The 12,609-nt window shown below is 44.7% G+C and overlaps 1 protein-coding gene across 2 annotated transcripts in view; it reads left to right on the forward strand.

Annotated features, from left to right (window-relative positions):
• The first annotated feature begins 9,626 nt into the window (after positions 1–9,626).
• LOC141092404 (uncharacterized) overlaps positions 9,627–12,609 on the forward strand; it is a 48,402-nt gene continuing 45,419 nt past the window's right edge. For both annotated transcript variants that reach the window (XM_073578529.1, XM_073578530.1), the window contains exon 1: positions 9,627–9,835. In XM_073578529.1, coding sequence (XP_073434630.1) covers positions 9,794–9,835 — 42 coding nt within the window. In that variant the 5' untranslated portion in view covers positions 9,627–9,793. The remainder of the gene's footprint in view (positions 9,836–12,609) is intronic.

A 12,609-nucleotide genomic window follows, 5' to 3' on the forward strand; every position in this document is an offset into this window, starting at 1 on the left:
TGCAAATGCGCTCCCTGCGAGAGGGAAGACAGCTATCTCACCAGGCCCACCTGTTGTGAGGTAGCAGCCTTTAAGTCAATGTCCAATACAAGTCTTGCACTACGACCAGGAATATTAATGTTCTGTCTCCGACATTTAATTCATAATCCCTCATTATCCGCTTGTTAATGTTTTACACTGTTTTCTGGCTCCATCTAGTGACCAAAATCATAACTGCAGTGTTATTTTGTGTTTTGCTTTCACTTTCTATTTCCCTCTGTTTGCAGTGCATTCTGGTAAGGTAGCAATGCATTCTGGTAGCCTTTTGCAAAGGATTATGGTTAGTTTCAGCCCCCATTTTCCCTCCAGTCAACCATTTTCCCTCAGCCTGCATCCTGGAAGCATCTCATTTCTCCTCTACCCTTGTGACAGCATCGCTGGTATGTACTCATGCTTCCTGCATCTAATTTCTGTCCCATATTAGCTTGCCTAGTTAGTTTTTCCCTGCTCAGCTAGTAGTGCAGATGATTTATAATGTATATATGTATTCCAATGTACTCCGTACTGACTGAGTGTATATATGTTTGTATTGTAGTTTCACCACCCAATATACCACCACGTTCAATAAAGCACAGAATTAACCTACAGTCTCCTTATTGGACCCCGGTATAGCGGTTTAGCTGCCTGTATAAGCTACATGAATTCTGCTTCATTCAGTGAGGACAGAACAATTAGTAAAGCCAGACACCCATCTGTCCATGGCTGTTTCACGCAAAAGGTTTAACTAGTAGAAGTCTTTGATGCAGATTTGGGGATGGGAAAGTAATATTGGTTCTCATAAAGGAGACTACTTGTGAATAGTCATATTGACAATGCTCCAACTCAAATTTGCAAATTGTCTCGCAAGTGCAACTAGTAGTTACTCTATTAGTCAATAATCAATATGCAATACTTAATTGGGACTTATGTCGTGCCCAACGGTTTTAGCCAAGCCAGCCACCTATTTGTAGACAGCTTCTTTGCTCCTCGTCAATATAGAGTGTGATTTGCTGAGTGATACATTTAGACTCCATACACAACTGATCTTTAATGAGAGTCACCTCCCCAAAGCCACACCAGAGGCATCTCATTCAGTGAGCTAGCCCCTGCAATGTACTCACGGGCAATTCCCCCGAAAAGACTGACTGCAGAATGAGACCTACTAAAGAGACGGACATAACAAGTGGCACGATACAGTCAGGCAGGTAATGTTTTCCTGGCCACCGGGAAACCCAGACTCCTCCATCAGACACCGGATAGAGAAGTGTGTCACTGCACAGAACACGTCTCCTCCAGAGTGCAGTGGTCGCGGCTTTACACCACTCCATCTGATGCTCGGCATTGTGCTTGGTGATGTACAGCTGCATGCAGCTGCTCGGCCATGAAGCTCCCAGCGGGGGACAGTGTTTGTATTGATGTTAGAACCAGAGGAGGGCTGGACTCTGCAGTCACGGAGTCAGATCGGTGGTAACTTTTCTGCCCTCTGTTCCTCAGCACTCGGCCTCCCGCACTGTAAAGTTACGGGGTCTCTACATTGTGGCCGAGTTGCTGCGGTTACTTCCACTGCCCAATAATATCACTATCGGTGCTGTACCACAACCCATTCTGTTACACTACAGTAACTGCAGACGACATGGTGAGCGGCCGAATATTATACAACAAGGCTTATGGGACTGGATATTATACACTTTGCTTGCATTTGTCCAGAATATTTTTTCCTACAAAGCAGTTGTGTCTCTGGTTCTCAGATATTGTCTAAAATAAATTCTATTCCTCTAGAACCTTTGATACCAACGATCGCATAAGAGAAAATAATTAATACTGTAGATAAGGTAGGATTGATTTCCTAAAGTATGCATTTTCTTATCGCTCACAAATAATCTGTTTTGTTTTTTCCTGATAAACCCATAAATAGCTTAAATTAGTGGCACTTATATTAATGTGTAACCCACGAACAAGAAAATGAAGCAAATGCCATAAAAAATTGAAAAGTTTATTGAAACATAGAAAATAAAAAAATAGTGTAGGGACATAAATCCAAAATAAGGACACATAAAGGAATACACTTAATATAAAGGAATACATCAGTGCTAAAAGAAAATCACCTTAAATAAATTAATTCAGGCTCTCTTAATAACAGGCTTATAAAAAGGAATATGTCAGGCTGTGAAAGTTTCACAGAAAAAAACCTGAGAGACAAAGTGCCACCCAATAAAAGGTTTGAAGCGTTGATATAGTAAAAAAACTCCACTTATATGAAGCCAATGATCATTATAAAAATAATTCCACATAGTTAAATATACAGTTATTATTCTGTCCCCAGGGCCTGTGGCTGCAAATATGGCTCTGTGAGATGCTGGATCTCTTCACCTTACTTACAATTGGCGACGGTCGCAGATAGCTCAACTCAGCTGCCGGCACACATGTTATGAAGAATCCAGAAGAGACTTTGATTTCTTTAAGAATTCTTGTTGAATGCATACAAACAGCAGCAGGTAAAAAAGACTTTCTTCAGACAGGCTGAAAGCACATGTGTCTCTAATGAAGCCAAGATGGAGAATGAGACACAGGAGGAAGAAGGAAGTGACATCACACACAGAAGAGGGAGACAGGGAGACAGAAGGGACAAACTTGATGGAAAGGGAGGATTTCAGCTATGCAAAACACAGGAACACATAGCAACAATAAAACAATATGAGAGACTGCAATACAGCATGTAAAATGCACAGGACAGTCTGTAAAATGTCTCATTCATGAGGCATAACAGTTGTAGTATCATTATTTACTATTATAGCGCCATTTATTCCATGGTGCTTTACATGTGAGGAGGGGTATCTACATATATAATCGCCAGTTGTGACTTCCGGCCGCTGTTCCCGAATCCCATAAGGCACTGTGGCAGTGTCATTTGTGCAGGTGCAGTTCGTGGCCTCAAGGCCATGAACTGTGCCTACGCAACTGACATACATGTCTCTGCTGTTCCCACGCAGGTGCAGTAACAGCCGCGTCGTTACTATGCATGCGCGGGAATAGCGGTGATGTGTATGTCACTTGCTCAATGCCTCCCTCCCCCAGACAGACACACAATGCACAAGGCACCTGCAGCCACAGATGCTCCAGGACGGGCGTGCAGCTCCTGCAGGCCGGTGAAGGTTCCCAGGCCGGCCCCACTACCGGCAAGGCAATGATCGCACGTACAGTGGCTGCTGGAGAACGGTCCGCGGGGCAGCACTCACACTGACACAGCCGGGGAGGAGGGACCACAGCGGGCATCGGCGACATCTGCCGACCACCACGGGGCACTGCAGCTGGGCCTGGAGAACAGAGGGTGACTCAGCAGCAGCATGGACATGTGTATATTCACAGCAACACGCAAACATATATATACACACAACTCACAAATATATATCTACATATATAATCGCCAGTTGGGAGTCACATTGGGATTTCCGGCCGCTGTCCCCGAATCCCATAAGGATTCCCGCGGCAGTGTCACTTGTGCAGGCGCAGTTCGTGGCCGCAAGTAACAGCCATAACTGTGCGCTCTACCCACGCATGCGCAGTTATGACGCAGCTGTTACTGCGCATACGTGGGGAATAGCGGTGACGTCTATGTTTTAAAGCATGCACAGATGTTAATTTCACCGCACTCCCGATGCGATAGCATCGGGCCTATTTCTAGTACATAATGTCATGATCCATGCGGATCAGGACAGATAAAAGCACAAGTAACCTTTTTTTTTTCTCAAACTGTGCTTAGAGATGTTTTTGCCCCCGGTGGCCATTTGGATTATTGCACTGTGGTGTCTTTTGTTCTAAATTTTCCCCCCCGGTGGTGGTGAGCATCATTGCACTCTGTTTCTTTAGTTAAGTGCACATTTATAATGCAGGTGTGATTGCTGGCTCTGCTACAAAAGAGTCACAGGTGTTGCAATCAGGGTTGGTGATAGTATTCATTTCAACCATCCTTGGTGAGGAAGGAGCTGGAGAGAGCTCCTTGCAGCACGGTCAAAGCCCTGGTGTGGAAGGAGTCAGAGGGGATTTCCTTGCCCGCGGGTCCTGCCCGCGAGGTATAGGTATAGCCAAAAATGTTGTATATAGATTAGGTGAGTCACCTTAATTAGGAAATGCAAATTACAGCAGCAGAAAACACAATAATACAGCAGTAACATAGAAAAGGTGCAGTCACACACGCTCCCCTAAGAAGAAACGAAATGCACGTCGGGGTTCCTTGGCCACTCTAAGGTAAATACGCCAGATTAATCCACCTTAGCTGCACTTTTTGTTACGCTCCCCGACGCTCACCTGGGGTCCTCCTCCCGGCGCCCTCCCTCTTCACTCTCGCGCCGTCCCCTGTCTGGCTTTGCAGGGTCACGGCGCGTCAGAGGCCCGCGCATGCGCGCTCGCCCGTCACCGACCGCTGGGCATCCTGGGAGCACGTGACCCGGTGGCTCCGCCCCATCATGGCGGCGCCCACCGGGTATTTCTGCGTGACGTCTTGACAGGTAAGACGCCTGTTTGTCATGATCCGTGGCGCTTAGCGTTCCTGCGCAGCGTCACCCCCGACTCTCAGGTCCCTGCGCACCCCTATGCTGCTCTCTACCCTGTTTTCCGTCTGGGATCTCTGTCCAGTTCTCCCTGCTGTTGCCTTCCTCTTCGTTCTGTCCTCCTACCTCTCTCCCCGGGTCCTCTGTTTCGCCATCCTGTATTCCCCGGTGCCTGTTCCCCGCCTGGTCCTCTGCCTCAGTAACTGTCTGTCTCCTGCATAGTTCGCTTCCTTCCCCTATCTGGTGTTCTGCCAGAACCCCTAGGCCCAGTGTCTCCTAATCTCCTTGTGTCCTTCTTCCATTCCAGCTTTTGGTCCCGGCTCCGTCCTGATCCTGCCCGGTTCCCTCAGCCTGTCTCCTCCTGTCCCGGGTCCACTCAATTCCTCGTATACCCTCTCATTCTCTGATATGCTCTTCTGTATACTCCCCGGGTCGTCCCTTTGGTTCCGGCTGTCGTGGTCCCATCCCCTTTGGGCCTGCCCCTAACACTCCCTGTATAGGGGGTGGTCATCACCTGGCCCGCTCGCCCTCGGGGGCTCTGCAGCCACGACCCAGAGGGTCCACTCTCTGGTTTCTACCTAGAACCCTAACACTTTTTCTATGTTACTGCTGTATTATTGCCTTTTCTGTCGCTGTGAAGGGTTCTGAGTTTGAGATCCAGGGTCCCAGTAGTGGAAGAAATAGGATGTGGAACCACTAAACCAGTAAAGGAAACTTGCTAATCAGGTCTGTAGTGTTAAAGTTTTGATGTGGTAATGCAAGAAGAAACAGTGTGCCTCACTATCCCTGGAATATGCTAGATAGGAAGGATACTGTGTGGAATAATGCTTCATATTCTAAAGGAATTGTGCATAACATTTTGTACCTCCTACCCCTTGCATATAATCCTTACCAAGTTACCATTCAGTAACAAGTTTATTTTGCAATGGTGCTGTCTCTCATTGAACCATGTAACATCTGGTTTTGGCAAGACCACAACACCGGCTACATGTGTCCTGCAAGGTTGTAAGGCTCAAAGAGCACAAGTCCACACACCCAGCCAGGACCACCAACTTCATGTAATGTTCCAGGCGCTGAAGGCAAGTGCCTTGCCTGTGGCTACCACCCAGCACAACGTTACAGATGTCGCTACATGGTTGTTGAGGAAGTCACCCAAATTACATATTGTAAAGGCAAAAGTACAGAGGAGCAGACTCTATATAGTCACTAAGGCCTCTTTCACACATCAGTTTTTCGCCGTCAGGCGCGATCCGGCTTTTTTTTGTAAAAACGGATCCGGCGAAATGCAATGCCGGATCCAGTTTTTCCCATTGACTTGCATTAGCGCCGGATCGCGCCGGATGGCATTGCGTTTCATCCGTTTTTTGCCGGATCTGGCTACTTGTCTCATTCCGGCGTCTGGAAAAAACGGCTACTGTAACGTTTTTTGTCTCCGGCGAAAAAGCCGGAAGCGCCGGATCCGACGCTTCCAGCTTTTTGCTACAATGAAAGTCTATGGGCGCCGGAATGTGCCGGATCCAGAAAAAGACGGATCCAGCCACCGGATCCGTTTTTTTAAGTCTGCGCATGCTCAGATCCAATTAGCCAGCCCCAGGAAACATATATAACCTGCTAGACGGATCCGGCAGAAAAACGGATCCGTTTCTACAGTTCTCCAAAATTTATGCCGGATCCGTTTTTTCTAAAAATAGCCGGATCCTGCCTGACGGCAAAAAACTGATGTGTGAAAGTAGCCTTATCCGGTCAAGAAGAAAGGTTGCTGTTACAGTACCTGAGACCAGCCAGTTACAGTGCATATCTGGCTACATCTGAATCTGATCGGTTTCTGTCCCCCCACTGACCTAATATTAATGACGTCATTAACTATAAAGACATATGAATGACACACAGATGGAACACGGATGACAATCGTCGTTTCTTTCTGGATGAAAATCGGATGATTTTTCATACTCTTGCCTGAACTTGATTTTAGGGCTCATGCACACGACCGTAATTATTGGATGAATGGTATCCATCATTTTAATGGATATCACTCGTCCCCATATTATTCAATGAGGCAGGGCACATCTGATTTTTTTTTTCCTTGGGCAGAGTCCGTCCGAGAGAAAAAAAATTGACTTGATTTGACTTGAAAGTACGCTGATGTGCACCTAGCCTAAGATGTAAAAAAAGCATAGATGAGAAAAAATGAAGTCTTGCAAAAAATATTGATGCATTTCTGATTTTTTTTAAAGCTGCAGAACCTTGCAAAGATAATTATGATTAAATATGTCATTAATGTACTGTACACAGCAGTGATTGCCCCTGATGGCTTCATATCTGAATTATGGACTATGAGTCTTTAAAAAAGTGATCTAATCAATATGGTGGTTGGCACAGCCTTAACGGTCAAGTATGAATTAGGATAGGGTGCTAATTGCTTTAGAGCCAACCCCTGAGGCTCCTGTAGGTCCATTGTGAATTGAAGGAAGGACCTGCACACTAAAAGGGACGTGGAGATGCTTAATTATGATTTATTCAGAATATCTCATTTCCATAGATGGCACAGCCGTCAGAGAATTTGGGTCGCTGACTTTTCCCTTTGATTAGAATTCTTCATCATTACCTGTCCTTATCAGGGCTCATTCAGGCGTCAGATTTTTGTGCACGAGTGCTTTTCATGGATAGCATTCAAACCCATGATATTCTATGGGACCATTGACATATCTGATTTTTTTTTTTTCTCGGACCTCTGCGGCAAATATCGGAGACGTGTCCAATTTTGATACGATGGTCGGATCAAAATCAAAATCGCCCAATGCGTGTCAATGGGTCAGTTGATAAAAATCAGACTGCACTCGGATGACATTGATCTGATTTAAATTGACAAGCGGTGGATGCCTTGTCAGGACACACGCGCCCTCGCTCTTACAGCCTGTACCTTACCCTAATATTAAGGCACAAAGATTACTTCGCTATTTGATGCGGATATATTTGAATACCACTAAACATTGAAACTATTGGTACGTAACTAATGAAGGTCCTTGGGACCGAAACGTTTGTTAAGCAATACAAGTAAAAACAGCATTTCACTAGCATTAAGTTGAGCGCCAGGTTCTTTTTACTTACAGTCATATGTTAAAGTTTGGGCACCCCTATTAATGTTAACCTTTTTTCTTTATAACAATTTTGGTTTTTGCAACAGTTATTTCAGTTTCATATATCTAATAACTGATGGACTCAGTTATATTTTTGGATTCAAATGAGGTTTATTGTACTAACAGAAAATGTGCAATCTGCATTTAAACAAAATTTGACCGGTGCAAAAGTATGGGCACCCTTATTTTCTTGATTTGAACACTCCTAACTACTTTTTACTGACTTCCTGAAGCACTAAATTGGTTTTGTAACCTCATTGAGCTTTGAACTTCATAGCCAGGTGTATCAAATCGTGAGAAAAGGTATTTAAGGTGGCCACTTGCAAGTAGTTCTCCTATTTGATTCTCCTATGAAGAGTGGCATCATGGGCTCCTCAAAACAACTCTCAAATGATCTGAAAACAAAGATTATTCAACATAGCTTTTCAGGGGAAGGATACAAAAAGTTGTCTGAGATTTAACCTGTCAGTTTCCACTGTGAGGAACATAGTAAGGAAATGGAAGAACACAGGTACAGTTCTTGTTAAGCCCAGAAGTGGCAGGCCAAGAAAAATATCAGAAAGGCAGAGAAGAAGAATGGTGAGAACAGTCAAGGACAATCCACAGACCACCTCCAAAGACCTGCAGCATCATCTTGCTGCAGATGGTGTCACTGTGCATCGGTCAACAATACAGCGCACTTTGCCCAAGGAGAAGCTGTATGGGAGAGTGATGCGAAAGAAGCCGTTTCTGCAAGCACGCCAGAAACAGAGTCGCCTGAGGTCTGCAAAAGCATATTTGGACAAGCCAGTTACATTTTGGAAGAAGGTCCTGTGGACTGATGAAACAAAGATTGAGTTGTTTGGTCATACAAAAAGGCGTTATGCATGGAGGCTAAAAAACACAGCATTCCAAGAAAAACACTTTCTACCCACAGTAAAATTTGGTGGAGGTTCCATCATGCTTTGGGGCTGTGTGGCCAATGCCGGCACCGGGAATCTTGTTAAAGTTGAGGGTCGCATGGATTCAACTCAGTATCAGCAGATTCTTGACAATAATGTGCAAGAATCAGTGTTGAAGTTACGCAGGGGATGGATATTTCAGCAAGACAATGATCCAAAACACCGCTCCAAATCTACTCAGGCATTCATGCAGAGGAACAATTGCAATGTTCTGGAATGGACATCCCAGTCCCCAGACCTGAATATCATTGAACATCTGTGGGATGATTTGAAGCGGGCTGTCCATGCTCGGCGACCATCAAACTTAACTGAACTGGAATTGTTTTGTAAACAGGAATGGTCACAAATACCTTCATCCAGGATCCAGGAACTCATTAATAGCTACAGGAAGTGACTACAGGCTGTTATTTTTGCAAAAGGAGGATCTATGAAATATTAATGTCACTTTTATGTTGAGGTGCCCATACTTTTGCACCGGTCAAATTTTGTTTAAATGCAGATTGCCCATTTTCTGTTAGTACAATAAACCTCATTTGAATCCAGAAATATAACTGAGTCCATCAGTTATTAGATATATGAAACTGAAATAGCTGTTTGCAAAAACCAAAATTGTTATAAGGAAAAAAGGTTAACATTAATAGGGGTGCCCAAACTTTAACATATGACTCTATCACATGGTGTGGGAACCTACCTCGGCACCCTCAGCAGTAGTGCGCACAATATTTCTTTCTACAGGTAATCAGTTACATGTCACTTAGTGCATTCTTTAGAATGGAAACTATCACTTAATATGGTAACATTTGGCAGCAGATAGCCTCTAATTTACATAACAATTGCAGGTAGCAAATATTTATCCTGCAGAGCTTTCTGTGGCTGTATACAGTAGGAGGTGTGCGCAGGGTGTGTGCAGCCAGTCTTGTGATCGCCTCTCCTCCCCTAGTCATATGAGCTGCCCTCCCTCACCCTTCAATTACTACATCACATCCTCTAAGCTACACAGATACACATTAGAAGAGCTACGATCACACCGATATCCGTACATACAACGACTTAGGGATCAGAACCGGATCACTTTTTAACTCTTCGCTCTTTATGACCGAACTTTAAATAAGTTTAAAGAAAAAAAAAAAAAAGTTTCAAACTTTTCAAAATGTTAAGTATTTGGCTGCTGCTGCTGCTTGCAGTATTGAAGGTGAGTCCAAACTTTTGCCTAAAGTTATATAATGCAAATGGCGCAATCGTGAAAAGTAATTTACTTTGTCGTAAAAAAAAATCCGGAAATGGAGCAAGAAAGATTTGGATTTGGAGTTGATTGTTGACCTTGTCTTTATCGTGGCAGTATTATTGCCTTGTTTTTGTGTGTTGATAATGCGAGGTTGAAACTTATGGATTTGACGAAAGCGACCGATAAGGATATTGGAAAAAACAAACTAAAATATCGTTTAGGGTTTTTCTACTTCGGTGTCTGATTATGATGCTATTTAATGCGATGAGATTGTAGGTAAAGATGCAATTGATTGGCTTTTATTTTTTAATGATTGCAAAGTATAACTAGATGGTGGCACAATAGTAACCCAGCCTATGGGTACGGTATAGTTACTGTCATTTTAATTGGTGGCTTCACCTGTTATGCCTTGGGGCTGCAGAAAAGAGGGGTATGCATAGACATTAGGTGTAACCATATTAACTAACAATCAGTGGGATGTTATCCGTCACTTTATGGCAATTATAGATTTATGATGTCTTTTTAAGGGGAAATCTTCCCATTATGTGCTGATAAGAGAAACCTGTCCGCACGACTCGAAAAACAGCACATGTCGTTTGTTGCGCCGCTTGGTCCCATTACCTATAACGAAGCCGAGTTACAACTTTAGACAGATCCAATGGACGGGAGGGACAATGTTTCTGGAAAAAAACAGCTATGTTTTCCAATCCCATAGAAACCCTTTAAGGACATCTTTTCCAGCCTTGCTTTCATTTGTAGACATCGTTCAGAAGGGGACAAAACGCTTGATCACTGACAGTACAGAAAAGTTTTTATGATCGACAAACTTTCACAAGTGTTCTGAAAACTTTTATGACTTTTGCTTTTACCCATCGCCTGTGATCCATTTACCTGCCAGAAAGATCACACAGATCCCTTGTCAAATATTCGGTCTCCCGTTCAGTAAGAATACGCAGGGTTAAATATTGATGGCGTCATTTCTACCTCACAGCAGACCTCATTGCAATCATAAACCGAGTTGTACATTTATTTTTGTGGGGGGAGGGGAGGGCTGCGCGGCCATTTTCTGGCCAGTTTTATCTGCACGCCATTTTTTATGGAGCGGATAACTGGCGCAATGACTTTATAGACGTAGGCTTCTCGCGTATTTATTTGTTCGTGTGCCGCTGGTGCAATCATTTTATTTGTGGGGAGAAAAAAAGGGATTTCCAGACCCTTGCCCTGGCTGCCAAAATAAACAGGTTCCCGCAGCATGACCGAGAGTTACAACTAGCTCATTATGATGATCAGACTATAAAGCTGCGGTGGTGACGTGACAGCGCGGTGCGACACATTACACCACCCTGGGCTAACTCACTTGTGGCTTCTATCAAACTCAGTGCAGCTTTCATTTTAACCAGAGCAGATTAGGAAATGAAAACTGAGCTCTGGTTGGCTGCTGTAATACTCTGGTAACCTAAAACAGGAATGGACCCTGCAGTTACGTAGCGGAGGGGACGGGGCCACAATTGTCCCAGGCTACAAAGTCTATAGGGGTACAAAACCTTGGCCCCTCTACTAATCTCAAATGAGCTGTGCAGCTTCTTCATGGCACAGTGCAGATTAGGGCAAGGTTTAGGTTAGGACTAGGGTTAGGGCTAGGTTTAGGGCTAGAGCTAGGTATAGGTTTGGGGCTGGGTTTAGGGTTAGTTCTAGGTTTAAGGTTAGAACTAGGGTTAGGGCTAGGTTTAGAGCTAGAGCTAGGTTTAGGGTTAGGTGTAGGGTTAGAGCTAGGTTTAGGATTAGGGCTAGGTTTAAGGTTAGAGCTAGGTTTAAGATTAGAGCTAGGTTTAGGGTTATGGCTAGGTTTAGGGTGTTAACCCAGAAATCCAACTCCTTTCTCAGCAGGGGTCCAGATCCTCACATTCTGCACTCTCCTCCTTTTTTTTCCACTGCAGAGGAGATTGCAGAGGAGATTGCCTTGCAGCAAATCTCTCCTGAGGCTAAGTCCTTCTGTCCCTTTACTGAGCATGCTCATGGGACGATCTCCCATTGGAGATCGGGAGTCATGTGCTCAGGTCCCGATCCAGATCTCATTGGTCCATTTCAGAGGTCTGGAAGCATGCGGAAGGTCCCGGCTGCTATAAAAGGTGCGCATGGCTTTTCCGCCATGCGCTAGTATAGACTTACTTGCCGCTGTGTGTATGAGGACGGATGTATGATTCTGGTGACTGACTCATTATAAAACCCCTTCCCTCTGATATTACGTATGTGGTTAGGGACTGAGTTTAGAATCAGCGCCAGCGCTCCTCTGCTGCAACATCCACAGCTGCTAGCGTCCGACATTGCGCTTGCGCCTTAGCCTTGTCGTTTAGCGGCAGTGTCCACGCTGCAGTAGCCGCCCCCTTTGCATTTGCAGTTGCGACGCTGTGCACACGGTAGGTCTAGACGGTCGTAGTGCCGCCGTCTTGGGCTACTCCTGTGACCTGATACCGTGTGTGCGTTTTTTACTGAGTACTGTGACCTCAACAGGCTCAGTCTTTTGTGTTTGTACTTTTTGGCATCTCTGTGAATTAACTGAGATTGCTCTGCGCACCTGGGTGAAGTTTAACCCTGTGTGCAGTTCCGTCATTTTGCTCCTGCCACCACTTAGCAGCGGTTATATCACCTACTGCACGGTGGACCCCGAGCGGCGAACGCACTTTATTATTATTTTTATTTAGTGCGTTCCGCCGTTCCTAACATTGGGTTAGAGCTAGGTT

This window comes from Dendrobates tinctorius, unplaced genomic scaffold, assembly GCF_039654945.1.
Source record: "Dendrobates tinctorius isolate UK_male_01 unplaced genomic scaffold, ASM3965494v1 ptg000059l, whole genome shotgun sequence".
NCBI lineage: Eukaryota > Metazoa > Chordata > Amphibia > Anura > Dendrobatidae > Dendrobates > Dendrobates tinctorius.